This window comes from Fonsecaea nubica, assembly GCF_001646965.1.
Source record: "Fonsecaea nubica strain CBS 269.64 chromosome Unknown Scaff78, whole genome shotgun sequence".
Lineage (NCBI taxonomy): Eukaryota > Fungi > Ascomycota > Eurotiomycetes > Chaetothyriales > Herpotrichiellaceae > Fonsecaea > Fonsecaea nubica.
Window position 1 is genome coordinate 109,718 of NW_019173751.1, and position 16,112 is coordinate 125,829.

General features: G+C 53.1%; 7 protein-coding genes across 7 annotated transcripts; 2 read left to right on the top strand and 5 right to left on the bottom strand.

The window, feature by feature from the left end:
- Nucleotides 1–752: 752 nt before the first annotated feature.
- AYO20_09021 (hypothetical protein) lies at nucleotides 753–2,713 on the bottom strand (the record flags this gene model as incomplete). The annotated part of the gene is made up of 4 exons (XM_022647293.1): nucleotides 753–1,155; nucleotides 1,322–2,123; nucleotides 2,203–2,457; nucleotides 2,593–2,713. 4 exons carry the CDS (start codon nucleotides 2,711–2,713, stop codon nucleotides 753–755), a joined length of 1,581 nt encoding a protein of 526 aa, XP_022496756.1.
- A 1,380-nt stretch (nucleotides 2,714–4,093) lies between these two features.
- On the bottom strand, nucleotides 4,094–5,250 carry AYO20_09022 (hypothetical protein; the record flags this gene model as incomplete). Its single annotated transcript, XM_022647294.1, has 3 exons — nucleotides 4,094–4,696; nucleotides 4,771–5,082; nucleotides 5,152–5,250. The coding sequence occupies 3 exons, from the start codon at nucleotides 5,248–5,250 to the stop codon at nucleotides 4,094–4,096; spliced, it is 1,014 nt and encodes a 337-aa protein (XP_022496757.1).
- Nucleotides 5,251–6,719: 1,469 nt separating this feature from the next.
- On the top strand, nucleotides 6,720–7,379 carry AYO20_09023 (hypothetical protein; the record flags this gene model as incomplete). The annotated part of the gene is made up of 1 exon (XM_022647295.1): nucleotides 6,720–7,379. One exon carries the CDS (start codon nucleotides 6,720–6,722, stop codon nucleotides 7,377–7,379), a length of 660 nt encoding a protein of 219 aa, XP_022496758.1.
- Nucleotides 7,380–7,649: 270 nt separating this feature from the next.
- Nucleotides 7,650–9,704, bottom strand: AYO20_09024 (hypothetical protein; the record flags this gene model as incomplete). The annotated part of the gene is made up of 4 exons (XM_022647296.1): nucleotides 7,650–8,949; nucleotides 8,999–9,264; nucleotides 9,335–9,444; nucleotides 9,518–9,704. The coding sequence occupies 4 exons, from the start codon at nucleotides 9,702–9,704 to the stop codon at nucleotides 7,650–7,652; spliced, it is 1,863 nt and encodes a 620-aa protein (XP_022496759.1).
- A 1,226-nt stretch (nucleotides 9,705–10,930) lies between these two features.
- AYO20_09025 (eukaryotic translation initiation factor 5A-2) lies at nucleotides 10,931–11,671 on the bottom strand (the record flags this gene model as incomplete). The annotated part of the gene is made up of 4 exons (XM_022647297.1): nucleotides 10,931–10,995; nucleotides 11,056–11,188; nucleotides 11,247–11,513; nucleotides 11,651–11,671. The coding sequence occupies 4 exons, from the start codon at nucleotides 11,669–11,671 to the stop codon at nucleotides 10,931–10,933; spliced, it is 486 nt and encodes a 161-aa protein (XP_022496760.1).
- A 595-nt stretch (nucleotides 11,672–12,266) lies between these two features.
- On the bottom strand, nucleotides 12,267–14,033 carry AYO20_09026 (hypothetical protein; the record flags this gene model as incomplete). Its single annotated transcript, XM_022647298.1, has 4 exons — nucleotides 12,267–12,444; nucleotides 12,516–13,132; nucleotides 13,185–13,723; nucleotides 13,808–14,033. The coding sequence occupies 4 exons, from the start codon at nucleotides 14,031–14,033 to the stop codon at nucleotides 12,267–12,269; spliced, it is 1,560 nt and encodes a 519-aa protein (XP_022496761.1).
- A 793-nt stretch (nucleotides 14,034–14,826) lies between these two features.
- Nucleotides 14,827–15,780, top strand: AYO20_09027 (hypothetical protein; the record flags this gene model as incomplete). Its single annotated transcript, XM_022647299.1, has 1 exon — nucleotides 14,827–15,780. One exon carries the CDS (start codon nucleotides 14,827–14,829, stop codon nucleotides 15,778–15,780), a length of 954 nt encoding a protein of 317 aa, XP_022496762.1.
- Nucleotides 15,781–16,112: the final 332 nt, after the last annotated feature.

Here is a 16,112-nt window from a genome sequence, read left to right on the forward strand (position 1 = left end):
ATGTACCTCGTCAAGCTTGTCTAGTACTTTGCAAGAGGTAGATGGAATGGACCACCTCGCCCTGCCCTGTCACCCACTGTAATTAGGTACCCTGGGTGGTTTAGGTACTGTAAATACGAGCGAGGAGGTACACGGTACTCAGAGGTTAATTGTGTCAGTAGGGAGTACTCGGTACTTGTACCTACTAAGTACGAGTGGGGATCTATTGTGGTCACTAACCTTGTCCAGTACATGCATTAACTGTGTCTGGTATAGTGCGGTATACTCTAACCTATGTACTTGTACGGAGGACTTGTAGTTGTACTGAGTACTTGTAGGTATTACATACATACAAGTAGGAATACCTGTTACCTGTACCTGTACCTGTACCTGTACCTGTCCTTGCACCGAGGACTTGTCCCTGTGCTTGGAAAATATCTGAGTGAATGCGTGAGTAAGCAAGTGAGGTCGGAGGGTTGAAGGAAGATAAGTTGTACATGCTTCGTTCGTTGCTAAGTTTTTAATTTCTTTTTTGATTTCTTTTTTTTTTTTTTGAGCCCTTCGAATGCGTTCGTGCTACCTACATACCTTGGGTACCTACCCGCCCGTTTATGACACCAGCTCTCTATCGAGATACGTAAAGTATTTTTCCATCTCCACGGTGGGTAGTACCTGTCTCTCTCTCCCCATATTTTCCTCTTTTCATCTGTGTGTGTGTGTGTGTGTGTGTCTACCTCTTCTCCCCTCTACTCTTTCTTTGTTCCGTGGTAACATCACAAGGTATGCACCTCGTCCAACGGATCCCTCGCCCTCCCAGCCTCCCAGACCTTGTCAGCGAGCGCCCGCCTCGCCTCGCTGCGCGGCTTGAGATCAAACACAAACGGCCGCGGCTGCACGTTGAACCCGGCCGTGTAGTCGTACAGCGGGGGGAGGCCGACGCCCGGCCGCGGCGAAATGTGCGCCGCCCACGCGATCCGCGCCACCAGCAGGTGCAGCGAGTTCTCGGCGATGTTCATCCCGGGGCAGATGCGGCGCCCGAACCCGAAGCACGAGTAGTTCTGCAGGTTGGGGAACTTTGTCAGCGGCTCGCGGAACGTCGGGAAGCTCGGGTCCAGCCAGCGCGAGGGGTTGAAGGTCTCCGGGTCGGGGTATAGCTCTGGGTCGCGGTGGATGGCCCTGTCGAGTTGAGGTGGTAAGTCAGTGAGTAATTGAGTGGATATGTGGGTGAGTGTGAGAGTGAGTAAGGGGGATCGGTTTGAGAAGAAGAGGAGGGAGCCCCCGTGCCTATAAGCGCCGGGGGTGTGGTATTGGCAAGAATAAAAAAACCGAAAAAAGATCTCACCACTGGTTCGCATGGACGTTGGTCCCCGCCGGCAGGAAATACCCATTATACACATCGTCCTTGATCAGCTCGTGCGGCACGCCTCCCGCCGTCACGGGCCGCCAGCGCAGCACCTCCTTGATGACGGCCCGACAGGTCGGCAGCGACGGGATGTCGCTGTAGTCTGGGATTCGGTGGTCGCCAACCACGGCGTCGACCTCTTGCTGGATGCGGGTCTGCCACTCGGGGGAGTGGCACATGCAGAGCACAAACGACATCATGGCCGCGGCGGTGGTGCCGGCGCCGGCCTCGAACAGCGTGCCGATGACATAGGCGCCTTCGTCGTCCGAGAGGCCAAATTCGGCCTGCCGCTCGAGGAACGTCTTGGAGAAGCACCGCGGGCCCTTGTCGGCTCGCATCTGCTCCCGCACCTCCAGGAGCAGGCCGCGGAACACGTTGATTTCGAACTCGTGCAGTCGTGCGGCTTCGCGCTTGAACGGCGCCAGCCACGTCGGCAGGTTCATCAAGACCGGGAACGTGTCGACCAGGTACGCCCCGGGCGAGGCGACCCGCTCGACCGTGTGCACGATCTTCAGGATGTCGCGCACGTACACCTCGTCGCCTGTGTCGACCGTCTTGCCGTAACACAGCCGCATTACCACTGCCGCCGCGTACCTCTCAAACAGCTGCTCGTACTTCTCTGGCGTCCGCAGCAGGTCGCACAGCAGCCTCTCCGACTCGTAGATCTGCACGGGTTGGTACGACGTGGCCGAGGCGTGCATCGTCATGTTGTGCATCACTTTGCGTCCTCGCCGCCACAACTCTATGGCATCTCGTCAGCCTGCGGTGCCCAGTGATCGTCGTGTCTTTGACGTTTGGTCAGTGTTGAACGTAACACGCACCTCCATAGGGTAAGAAGAGCGGTCTCAGGTTCCGTGACATCAGCCTCGCCGCCATAGGCAGCTGTTCTCGCGACGAGTACAGGTTCCCGCGTTCTCGTAGGAGGTCATTGGCGATCTTCTCGGTCGACACCATGACCAGGTTCCGGCCGAAGATGGAGATGCGGTAGAGCGGCCCATATTGATCGGCCCAGGCCTTGAACTTCAACCACGAGTGCTGCGGCGGGATGTCGAGGAGATTTCCCACAAATGGCTTGCCTGTGTGGTACGATTCGCTTTTTGATCAGCTCATTTGGAAACGAATATTCTTCACCACTTGACAGGGAGGAGAAGGGAACATGGACAAGAAACATTGAAGACAGTAGCACCCAATAGATCCCAGGGTCAACGTACCCTTTGGACCGGGGGGTAGTTTCGCGTTCGGCGGGATTCTCTGTCGATTGGAGTATTGTTGGATGAGAATACCCACCAGCAGAAGCACAGCCGTGCCAGCGACGAGGAATGACAAGGCCATCTTATTTTCCGATTACAGATGATGTTGTTGGTAGTTGACCTCGGTCGAGACAAGTGGGAGGAAGGGCACGTCTTTGCTCGGTTATATAGAAATGTATGCTTCGCCGCCTCGCCAGATGGAGTTCAGCTGGCATGGAAAGACCCCACGTCTTCTCCATTCCCAGCCTAGCCTCTTGCTTTACCATGCGTGTAGCCTTTCGCCCCGGATGGCGTCTCATTGGAGTTCTTCGGTAATAATAAGCAGTGAGCCCCCCCCAAAAGACTGAGGCGTCCTTAGCGCGCGTCGACTCCGCACCATAACGAAGTTTTGTCATCGGTCCGGGGCGGGTATCAATGTCATTTTAGTTCCCAAGGTCCTTCACTCGGAGGTTCTTCACTCTTGGTATTCGTTCAGTAGATGCCACGCTTCCGCGAGAATTGGCCATGGTCAAGTAAAAAGTTGTCGATATCCTCCGAGGCTCTCTGTGCGGCCGTCTTGGGGTCCACGTTCATTCATTGTGCACCCCAGGCAGGGCTGATGGAAAGCTGAAGGCCAAATGATGCATGTAGCAAGGAACTACTCCGTCTCATTTCAATGGGGTTATCCCGAAACGTTGGGGTCATTTGTTTGAAGGACGTATTGTAGCTCCTGTATTGTCGCTACTAGGCGCGGCCTGTGTCCGGGCCCATGTATCTCCAGAACCTCGGCCTGGGGTAGATCTGCGCTATACCAGTGATTAGAAAAGACCTGGTAAGTTCAAGGTACTAGTCGTGATTGGACGCTTGATGGATAGGATGCGGGAAACCACACACCACTCCGACACCGAGTGGATGAATGCTAGACCGATATCTGGTGGCCACAATGGGTCATTCAATGTAAGCTTATCATATCCAGCAGCTGACTCACCACGCCCCAGTCATATCCCAGTACCAGGACGGCCGGTTGGCGAAGTAGTTGATGGAATCACGTATCCCGGGTCAGTGGGCTCCAAATGCTGCACAAGATCCTGTTAGAGACACACAATCTGCACAAGTCTTGTCATGGTGAGATGGAGAACAGAACGGTCAGCGCTGGGGTGACGTGGGCACGCGTTTGCTCCGTGAGAGTGGAAAGGCGAGCGGACCATTGGAGACAGGTGTCTGCTCGAAATTGTTCTGTTATGGTAGGTCATTGTTTCTCATTCTCGACGTAGTATCTCGTTCTCTCGGTAGAAGTCGACCTCTGTGGCTCTTCTCGCTGCGGAGGCACTCGATTTCGCCTTCGCACCTACATCGCCGTCAGCTTGGGTTGCGAGCAGCAGATAGCTCCGAGAATAGGGCAAGTGGTGGCCATGTTCATGGCATGAGTGGTTCTTGAAGACTGCAAGTCCCACGGACAATGCGTGAGCCGCTTGAACTCACCTCACATGTATGGCCTACACTCCCGATCGCTCCATTCCCAGAATGCTCGTGCAATTCCATTGCCGCCTTCTTCCACACTCTTGCAGCTCTCTTTGACGTCGGCCCTAACATCCAACACACGACCCCACGGCCCAATATAGCAACCATTCATTTCAGTGCTCACATCTTCCGAAAACCCAGAGAATAGCTCTGTATATGCGCCAAAAATAGCAGGATACAACATCAAATTCTGGAGCATGCGGCGTGTGGGTGGCACGTAACGCTGCAGCTCAGTGCGAAGGTTTCCCGGGTTGAAGCATGTGCTGACCACACTGGGGCCTTGTGTCCTTGACCGTTTGCCGTATTCAGAGGCGTAGAACAGATTACCTGCTTTGCTGATGGCATACAACTTTTGAGGGTCGGAAAGAGGGAGTTGCGGACTGCCATCGGAGTCCAAGGACATTCCATGTTTCGGTGAAAACAAGTCGATTACCACAGAACCAGCCCATGAGACACGCACAGTGTCTGGTGGTGACCCTGCGGCGGTGGAACTGAGAATCGGGTGGAGCAAATGTGTGAAGAGCCAAGGACCAAGACAGTTGGTAACAATATGCAGTTCATGGCCCTTGACACACGTGGGAGTGTTAGTTGGGTCGGGGAAGATCACATAAGACAGCAAAGTTGCGAGGCTCGACGAACCTGGGCACCTTGAGACCCAGCTGGTGCCAGCATGACTCCTGCATTGTTACAAAGCCAATCCAGCCTTGTCTCCTGTCGAAGGAACTCGTCTGCACTGGCCTTGATTGTGGTCAAATCGGCAAGGTCGAGCTTCAGATATCTGAGCGCTCCCTTAGGCTTCGTCTTTGAGCCGATCGAGTCGACAATGGATGAGATGGCGTGCTTGCATTTCTCCTCTGATCGACCAGCAAGATAGACCGTCGCATTATGTTCATACAGGATTTTGCAGACTTCGAATCCCACCCCGGCATTTCCTCCCGTCACAATACACACCTGTCAAAACACCTTGGATTAGGACATGGTCATGCTGCATATCGACGCCACCCGAGGATTTGCACGTACTTTTCCAGTCTGGTCTGGTAGGGTTTTCTCTGAGATTGCAGGCTTTGGAATAAAGAAAGACTGTGCCAGAGGTCCTTGACGACTGAATGTGTGCCCCATATTTCTACAAAGACCCGAAGTCGTGGTATATCGCACTCGGCGTGAGAGGCAGTGAGTCGAAGTTCGGAATACCTGGATGAGTCCGAAGTGGCGCAACTGAAATCGCATTCGGGTTTGTTGTAGTAGATAGATCAAAATGATGATCTCGTAGGAAATGCCCGATGTGTTTCGAACGCGCGGCGACAAAGTCCATTTCGTCCAATCGGAATCCAGCAGAGGTGTTTCGCATCAGAAGCCCATGTCCGAGTCGCCCACCGGAGCAGAGCCTTGTGAGTTTGTGTTTGATATCTGTAACACCATTATCGGGTCCACTGGCGCAGTCCTTGGGAGATTCGAATCGAGCTGCACCCTGCAAGAGGTAGATTTTATCCGCGGTCACTATCTCTTCACCCTATAACGCCAACGAAGCGTCTGGGACCGGCGAGTTTGTCCAGGGAGTAGTTGCGTCCGGTTAGTGGAGTCTTTGCACGCATATGGGTGGGATTGAGAGCGAAGACTCCGCGTGCACAGTGATATTCCTGTCAAAGCTAGCACATACCATCTTCAAGTCCTCAAACAAGTAACTCGAGTAGGTCAGTTGTGGCAGAAGTATCTGCGCAGAGCCACCAGGAAGCTTGAACATGTTGCCGCAAAAGATTCAAGGTAGCATCTTAGATTGGTCATTCCTGATATTCCAGGAAGGCATTGTGCCACTCGGTCGAAGTGTACGGTGTTGGCGATCGATTGTCGAGCAGACATGGAGAACGCTGGAGATGATTAGGCATGAATCCAGGCCTCTCTTGCGTAGATCTTGATAGCATGATACGGAGATAGGATGCAGCTTTGTTACCATATATCAAGTTGACATCTTACCCACTAGCTAGCATTGTGCGTACCTTGGTTCAATCTTCAGGTCGGAATGCTGGCCGTTACTGTTCAAGGTACTATCCGTGAGATTGCCACGAGTGGGAGGGTCAAGTCTGTTCGTTCTTTGATTCCTCATGGTGATATGGTCGCCGGTGCACTCAATATATGGTTTTGAAGGTTAGTCTTCACGAAGTGCTTCAAGGACACATCTAGTACGGACGAGGAGTTTGCTGAAAGTCAAAGACAGCACGCTCGGTTTGATATGTGCTACTCTGGGCACCTGCTCGACCGTAATGCTGCTTACTCATCCTCCGGAGGACCCAGACTGTGCTACCAGAGCGGCTGCTCGACGTCACCTGAGCCGAGGGTGTCACGCCCCAGGATACAGGGACCTTTAACCCCGATAATCGCCTGTCGGGGTGACAGATTAGAGGGGAAGAGAAAAGAAAAATAGTTACTAAGTAATCAATTTGTCGTATCGGGATCAGATTGACTCGAGTTATCCATTGGTTCTTGCGCCTCGACATCCTCTCCTCTCTACACACAGTCCCATCACATCAAGATCCAATCGCAACATCTCACGACTCACCTCACCAGAGGAGAGAAAGAAAAAAAAAGAACAAATGGCAGCCATACAACCAGCTTCATCCCTCCGACAATGTCTCCGCACAATCTCAACGTCGACGTCTAGAAGAGCTATTACCTGCTCATCCACGTCCAGCACAATCCGCCTAAGCCTCCCACAGCGTCGTCCTGCCTCGACACAAGCATCACAAGCGTCGCTGTGTCTCCCTCCCCAGAAGTCCCTGGACCGCGGACACTTGATGCCCCGCCTGCGCCAGCCCAGGCGACATTTCACGGGCACGAGGTTCATCGCGCGCAATGAACAAACTCCATCGTCCGAGCCGCAACCATCAACCCTCTACACTTTCGCAGACATGCAATCTCTCACGTCCCGCCCGGCGCCGAACCGCGTCATCATCGACGTCCGCGAACCCTCGGAGCTGAAAGCCACGGGCAAGATCCCCGGTGCCCAGAACCTGCCCATAAAGTCCGCGGCCGACGGCTTCTTCCTCGGGCCCGACGAGTTCGAAGAGAGGTTTGGCTGGGAGAAGCCCACGGCGCAGGACGAGGTCATCTTCTACTGCAAGGCCGGCGTGAGGAGTCGGGCGGCCGCGGGTCTGGCGGCGCAGGCGGCGTTCGGGGGCAAGATTGGCGAGTTTCCTGGGAGTTGGATCGAGTGGGCGGAGAAGGGTGGGGAGGTGGAAAAGGTGGAAGAATAAATAGTTAAGGGAAGGGCCTTATCGGATTGGATTGAGGAACTGTGATCCCACACAAGTGCCTACCATATGTATCTACTGGATATGTTGCCGACTATACATACATGACGGCGCAATGAGAAAACGGCATGGACTTCGCTCCCCTAGACACGTTCAAGGACGGACAATGATCAAAGCCGAGAGGCTGGACATATGCCGCGCTGCTTCTACGGATGACGGAGCGATAACCCAATGTCAAAGGGGGTCGCTATTCTTCCTCGCCGCCTCCAGCTATCAAACCCCGAGTGACGAGTGAAGCAACATCTCCGTGTCTACAGCTTGCGCGCTAGCACCCTCGACGTTGGGTGACTGCCTAATCTCTAGGCCCTCCATATCTCTCGCAAGCTTCCCTGGAGGACTTGTCTCGGGGATGAAATCCATGTGATTACCAGCATCTGAGTCGTCGTCGTCCGCGTCCGTTCTCTCTCCAGCCTGCTCCCCTTGCTCGCCAAATGCCTCTTCCCTTCTCCTGTCCACAAGCCACTGTTCGATTTTCTCCTCCGTACGACTCACGGCCAGCAAGAGAGCCTTCACACTCAGACAAGCGACCCCGGCGGCTTCTTCATGGAACTTCTTCACCACGGCACCATCTGCCGCCCTGTCCAGGTCATCGACTTTGAGGTATCGCGGATATCGAGACCCAGGGCGCAAAACGTCCAGGTTGCGCTCACTTTCCTCCTCCAAAGTGATGGCTCGTCGTGTTTTCAGGGAGGATTGGACCTGCATGATTCGCGCGTTGCGGCGTGACTGCTCTTCTTGACAAGCTTTCTCATTCTCTTCCGATGTCTTTGAGCGCTCGGCAACAGCTTGGAGCGGGAACATGTCGAGAATATCCTTCTCGATGTTTTGTTCTTGTGACTGGTCTGCTTGGGAAGCATGCTTGCCTGTGATCCACATCTGTTGGTACCAATCCATGTACTGGTCCAGTTGTTGGTCAGTCATGTCAAGGATATCATTGTCAGTAACATGAATCTCTGAGCCCGGTTTGAGCGTGTTGCCGTCATCGGCAACTTCGTTCTGCTTGTCGAATGTCGCCTTGGCTTCGAGCCACGCGGACCAATCCATTCGCAGTGTTGCTGGGTCGTTGGGATCTTGTGGATAACGCTTTATGGTGTCGGAGTCGAATGGGAAGAGCAGCTTTGTGGCCACAATGACGAGAGAGATGAGTTGAGACTCTGGATATGTTGTTGAGTGGCGCCTCATTGTCTTCAAGGATTTTGCGACGTCAGCGTAGTTGAAGTGATACCGCGTGACAGTATTTAGCCGCCGAGCAACACTGTAGATCTCGAGCGGCAGAGCGAGTTGGCGGATATAGCTGAGCAGCAAGAGATTCTGGTTGAGCTGTGGCATTGCCATGCCGAACGAGGTATCGTACCATTTTGCGCGGTGGTAGACAACTTTCTGAAGGTCATCAGGCTCCAACAACCGAACGGTGTCCAATGCTTGTTGATACTCTCTCGGTAGTCTGTCCTTCATGTCTTGAGGGACGTGCCGAATCGCGCGGATGAACGGAACCTCTTCTTCGAGTATCCATCTATTCGAAGCGCATCAGTGAGAGTTTCCAGATTTCCAGTTAGACCTACTTCAAGACTTCAGCAAGTCCAATGGGTCTCCTAAGCATGACCATGCCCAGATAATTCAGAACAATGGTATCAACAAGCGTAGGATTGCTGTGTGCCGATTTGTTCCTCTTAGATGGCTGGGGCCTCACTTCGGTGTCGAGACCAGTATCCGTCTCGTTGCCAGAGCTTGCTGTCGTGTCCGCATTGTCCGATGCATCAGCAAGGCCATCGCTGAGACGATGCTCTAGCTTCGAAAGCCACAAGGTCCACAAGTCTCTGACAATTTCCTAGGTCGCTGCTGTCAGTGGATTTCGAAGAGACGCCGGTCAGGGGACGCAGAGCCGTTTTACAACTTACCCACAACTCTGCCGGCAATCCTTTCTGATGGACAAGCACATGACTTTGCTTCCACAGAATGAACTGCCATGCTTGAAGGAAGAGCTGGTAAGCTTTGGGACCATGAAGCACTATACAACGCGGCAGGTTAGTTGTCCGGTTTCGACCTGAACAGCTTCGCGGCTCGTATCTGAACTGACAAACCTTTGGAGATCTTTTGCTTCTTCTTGATTTCCTTCTTCCTCACCACGGTGCCCTGTCTTCCAAAGTCGGCATCGTCCTCGACAGTCGCAAGACCCAAACCCTGATCGTGCCCGTTCGCGCAAAAGATCCTCCCGTCTTCATCGTAAAACTCCGTTGAGCCACAGGTGCCGCACTCGTCTCCGTCCATGTTGACCAAGTGTGGATGACCAGAATTTCGCTGACATGGCGGTTTGTGCCTTGTTGGGGCGTGTTCCGAGCCGAGAATACTTGGACGCGATTGAGGATCACAAGGTAAGATAGAAAAGAGAAGTACAGACCAATGCAGAGTGCCAAAGGAGGAAGAGCCCAAAGCGACAACTTCTCACTTGTTTGCACATGTTGGTACCGCTGCTTTTAGAGGGACTCACCCCGCGATTTTCACAAGTTGCCCACAGGATGCGTGAAATGACATGCCGCTGCTTTTGGCTGTCTCTTGTCTCCTCCAACACCTCTTCCTGTTGTTGTCTTCCACCACCCCCACCATCACCATCACTGGCGATACGAACCACTACTCTCAGCAGCCAGGTGCTCGTGTTGACTGCTGAGGAGATGATCACAAGTATAGACAGTGGCCAGATACCCGCACAGAATGCCGTGGAGTCAACATGGTGAAGGACTTCTTCATTCATATGCTTCACCTCACGGTGCATTGACCGCAAAATCTCCTGGTATCTACCATCTCCCCGGACGGCTTGGTGGCCGGAAAGATCCAATGCTGTCTCCGGAGTAGAGTCTATCCATGGGTACAATTTGACAGCGAAGATGAGGTCTCAGGTTGACAGATCATAATAGTCTGCAGGCACCCACGGGGGCATATACATGAACAATTCGGCTCCATGGACCACTGTTACTAAAAGAGAAGTCTGACTCTACTATCCCAAAGTATAGATTGAAACATCGACTGTGTTACAACTCCACCACGACTTTCCAAATGCAGGCTGTCAAGTGATGGTGATGTGTGATGCAACTACAGACGACTGGAGTCACAGCAAAACCAATCAGCGCTCAGATATTTCTATCCGAGGCGAGGAAAAAACCGCCATGTTGGTAGAAACCGTACATCAATGGTACCAGAAGCAGGCCACTGTAGTTTGGTAATTGCTCTGTTATTTGTCTAGCTACCACTTTTCAAAATGCAGAAGGTTGCTGGTCCGTCATTGAATGAAAAACAGTCGCTTTTTCAGGGCAAGCCACAGATCTATGGCCCAGCTGCCTCCAGGCAAGTTCGTATCTTTTCGCCTACTCTAATTTTCGGCATGTGCAAACTTGCCCAACACTAAGAACGCTGAAGTATGACCTGGGTTTCCTGATCCATAAATACATCAGTCGTGAAGAGGGCGTCGCAGATCTGCTAATTTGACTCGAATGGGCCGTTTATTTGGGAGCTTCCTTGGCATCGACAGCAGCCTCCTCACCCATCGCAGTCAAGACAATAACGTCTGTCGAGGCATTAGCGATCCGATAAGAGAGTGATGGCATTTTCCGAGAGGGTTACTCACTGGTGTCCTTCTCATCAGTGCGGAAGAGTTTCTCAATCTTCTCTCCAACTTCACCCTCGGGCATCTTGACATCGTCCTTGGTGGAACCATCATCAGACATAAGGGACAAGAAGCCGTCGTCAGTAATGTCAAGCTGTGGTCTTTATTAGCGTCCACCGCCTGCCATATATTGCCTAGCACCCTTCTCTTACCAGCTGGTATTCACGACGAGTGACGTTCGGGACATCCATGTTGTGGGTGGATGGGGAAAGATCTTCCATCTTGCGGCCGGTAAAGATGTCGAGGGCAACCAAGTGGACCTTGGCGTGGCCGTGTTTGCCAGTCTTGGAGGTGGACATTTCAACAATCTTGCATGGGCGACCCTTGATGACAACGAAGCCGTTCTTCCTCAAGGCGGAACATTGCATCGGGTAGGTGGCCGAAGCTCCGGCATCGGCGGACTCAAAGGTGTGCTCATGCTAAAAACAAGGCATGTCAGTGTCTGGTGCGACGAGGAGATACCTCGAGATCTCGATACGGGGGGATTGTAAATGCGGCGACTGGTTTGCGCAAGGACAAAAAGGCGGGGGAGATTTTCAAGGAGAGGCATGCATACCTGCGCGTCGTTGTCCGCCATCGTGGAAAGGTGAGAAGATGTCGCTTACAAAAAGAGAGGAAGATATGCGGTGATGGAAAGGATGATATCAAAGGGGGAGCGACAAATTCTCGAAAGAGAGGGATGGATGGGAGAACAGGAACCCAGACCAGGCCAAAGGAAAATATCGTTTTGCAGGAAGTGGGATCTGGGATCGTGGACATTTGCAGAGGGGCAACTTGCCGCCCAATCGATAGCCAGGCACTAACCTGTTTGGGAGCAATGATCTTGGCGTGTGTCTGTGCGTGAAAACTCGCCTCGACAACGCCACCACGAGGCACCAGAGACGGCCGAGTCTTGACGTCAACCCCTTTTCGGTCAGGAGATGCGCCTGTCATGATCTATTCTACCTCTGCGCCGAGAAGTTGCTTAAAGCGTGTCTGAAGAGATGACTTCGCGTCTACCCTGCTGCGAAACAGAGCCACTGGTCAGAGCAGACAACGGTCTCAGCAGGCATAGCGCGTTAATCAATGAAAATGGAAGAAATTTGCATGTGAGAGGCGCAAATATGCCATCAATAGCACAAACATGATGACCTCGTCTACTATATCAATGTTGCTAACTTGTACTGCAAACCTCACCTATTGTTCTTGGTCGGCTTAACAACCACCTGGACCCCTTTGGAATCAAGTCTGGGGAATGGAAGGAAGAAGTCGTGAGCCAACTCAACATCACTCTTGTCGGTTTCGTACAGCTCAAACTCAAAGTATCGAAACATAGCTGCCAGTGTCAAGTAGAGCTCAGCGTAAGCGAGGCTAACACATGACGCAAACAATATCAGCACAGGCCACAGAAGTTGGGGAGGGGGATCTGATGTCCAACTCACTTGATTCCCAAACAGGACCGCGTGCCTTTGCCAAACCCTACAAAATACCTGTCCAAACTGGATCCATTCTTTGCTTTGGGGGAGTCGAGCCACCTCTCAGGGACAAAGGATGTCGAATTGGGGAAGATTTCTTCGTCATGGTTGAGAAACGGGATTGTCATCGAGATTGGTGTCCTGGCTGGGATGGTCCATTTGCCGTATTGGATCGGCTTGGGAAATAGACGGGCATTTCGTGCCGTCGTGGAATAAGACAACCGGACGGCTTCCTTTATACAAGCTGACAGATATGGCAGCTTCTCTAATTCTGTCCACTCGAGCGGCGCGCTGGGGTCCACCTCGTTGACGTCTGGAATGGCTTCCTCGAGCTCTTTGCGTAGACGTCCAAGGACATTCGGGTCGCTCAAAATATAGAAGGTGGCTACACTGAGCGTCCAGCCGGTGGTGGAAAGCCCGGCACCTATGATCAACTGTGCTTCATCCTGCAGACGGCGGTCAGACTTCTCACTGGCAGGCAGGTCGCCACGAAGCAGCTCGGAGAAGACAGTCGGGTGTTCGGATTTCTCAGCGAGCGCGTCAATCCTGCCAGCTTTCAAGTCGACGATCTGTTTGGCAAAGTCCTGCAAGCGTCAGAAAGGTCCAACCAGAAGCAGAAGCACTGTGAAGGCTCACTCGTTGCATCTTGAAGACGAGGGCATATAATGGTTCCAGCTTGACGAGCCAGGACTGTGGTAAGCCATTCAAGATTTTGGGCACCATTGGGAACTGCAATGACAAGTTTCCACTGATGCTGACGGCCCTGAAAGGGTCATGCAGTATGGGGGTCCATTCAGGGATATCGAGGCTGTTATAGTCGTGGGCGAAGCAGTATTCCATGATCACATCTTCCGCCAAGGCCATATAGCCTCGACTGATTACTGCTGGGGCGCCAGACTGCTGGTATTCTCGGGCTTTCGCGATCAACTGATTGAGCTTCTTGCGAATGATGACCTGCAGATCAATGATTCTCTTCCGCGAGAAGAAAGGATTCAACGCGTTTCGTCGGATACGATGCAGCTCATCCGGAGCAGTACTCAAGACCGAGTTCTCATTCCCAAATCGACCGGACATCCAGCTGTATTTATCGACCCTCCCGGCCTTGGTATAGATGGTGTCCCAGAAGTCCGAGTCCAGGATATGAACCTCGTCTGGGGTGATACGAACGATTGGTCCTGTTCGTCTCGACATGCATCAAGTCAGTCCCAGTCCCAGGCCGGTTATCCGCATCCACCGCAGTCTTGGACATCTTGACGCACCATACTTCTCGTGAAGGGCCTTGATATAGAAGATGAATTTGCCTTGTAAGTGTACATCGTAGTAGTATTCATGCCATGTGCTTATCGCTGCGTACTTGGGGCCTGGGAAACGAGCCAACGGGTGGAAATACAGTCTGTATACGACGAGCCCAAACAGATACGTGAGGCAGGCGACACCGGAGAGGATCAGACTCGCAGAGAGATACGAGTACGACATTGACGACATTGTGCGTCGACGTTGGCAGAGCAAACACAAAGTAATAGAAAACAGAGTTTCTGTCAAAGGTTGAAGAATTGACCTGATTTGATTGATTGCGAATCCCTCAGCGCAGCAAATGCCCCGTGAATGTCCGTTACAATCATCATCAATCGAGCCACCCACATGTCTAGACTGCGGCAGAACCACCTCAAACCACTCCAACCACTGCAACCACTGCAACATCAAAACTCTTGCGGTGTCGATCCTGCAACCGATGTCTCTGCCGAATATTCCTCGTCCGCCATTCGTGAACCTCAATCTCATGTCTAGCCTCTTTACCGCTTAGGTCGAGGCACTAGTGAGGTGTTGCGCACCGCGTTTCCGTTCTTCCCGCCTCGCCCCGACGGCGTGTGGTGCAGTCCGTGCCCAATGGCCACCCTTGAGAGTTCGGCATCGTCCTTTGTGGTGCTTGCGGTGCATGTGGTAGACCTCTCGATGCACAATTCTACTCGTCAGGATAAAGGTGCCGGTCCTTGTTTTGGATGCGACGACTGCTGACGGGCGACTCGTAGTTCAAAAACGTGTCCGTGCGTCCCGATCCTCTTGGAAGCGCCCACCAGATCCCCATCAGCGGTCAGGCGTGGGCTCTTTGACAGACCAAACAGTGAATGAATGGAGGATGGTGGCTTGCTCACGAGAAGAAGAAAACTCGAGAGAATCTTTATCTCTCCGGCAAACCTCTCCGGAACTCTGAGCATTCTTTCCTTCTTCCTCCTTTACCCATAATGTGGATTTCTCGTGACGGTGGTATCGTGTCGATATGGCTGCTACCGAAAATACAGGATACATCGAACCCGAGCAGTTCAACGACGTCGACTCCGGGCTGGGCGACCTGATCTCGGAATCTGACACCGAGTCGCTGCGGTCTAGTCTGCTGCAGAGCGTCTATGAAAACGGGCGTGGCTATCACAAATACAAGGATGGGCTGTACTTCATGCCAGACGACGAGCGCGAACAAGAGAGGCTGGACATGCAGCACGAGATCTTCCTCAACACTATGAACAACAAACTGCTCGCAGCCCCCGTCGAGGCTGGCGCCACCTTGGACGTCCTCGACATCGGCACCGGCACAGGCATTTGGGCAATCCATTTCGCCGACGACAACCCGCAGTCGACGGTGCTGGGGACAGACCTCAGTCCCATCCAGCCCTCCTTCATCCCGCCCAACTGCAAATTTGAAGTCGACGACTTTGACCAGCCCTGGTGTTTTTCTCAGAAATTCGACCTCGTCCATGGGAGAATGCTTGCCGGCTCGCTGGGGGACCCTCTCAAATTGCTCCAGCAGGCCCACCACGCCCTCAAGCCCGGGGGGTGGGTCGAGCTGCAAGACTTTGCCTTCCCGGTCCGCTCCGACGACGGAACCATGGTGGGAACGGCTTTTGAGCGCCTCAACGACAACCTGGTCCGGGGCCTACATCTGCTGAACCGCGACGGGAGCTGGGCCGCGCAGTACAAGCAATTCCTAGAGCGGGCGGGCTTCGTCAACGTTGTCGAGACGCGGTACAAGTGGCCGCAGAACCGGTGGCCCAAGGACCCGCACCTCAAGAAAATTGGACACTGGAACATGGTCAACACCCTCGACGGTCTGCACGCCTTCTCCGCCCGCCTGTGCACCAAGGTGCTCGGGATGGGGCTGGAAGAGTTTGAGATTCTGTTGGCCGAGTCGAGAAGGGACATTCGAAACCCCAATATCCATGCCTATTGGCCCATGTAGGTGGTTTTCCTCTTTTTGCTCCAACTCGACCTTGAAATTTCGAGTGGGGTATTTTCGCTGACCGTTCTGGCTATCTATAGTTATGTAGTGTATGGGCAGAAAGCTTGACCGACTGTGTTGATGGGATGGGGTGAACTCGCACTAAATGATGCGAGACATCCATTCGGGAGCATACGTTTCTTGGGTCAGACTCTCCCAGGCACTCGTATCTGGGGAGTTCCACAGCCCTTGGGACATGGAGACCCAGCTGCCTCGGGAAGGTGGTCCCGGACACTCTTTATCCAGGCCATGGAGTCCTTGCATCGACCGCTGGCCTCGATCACCTCTGGTGG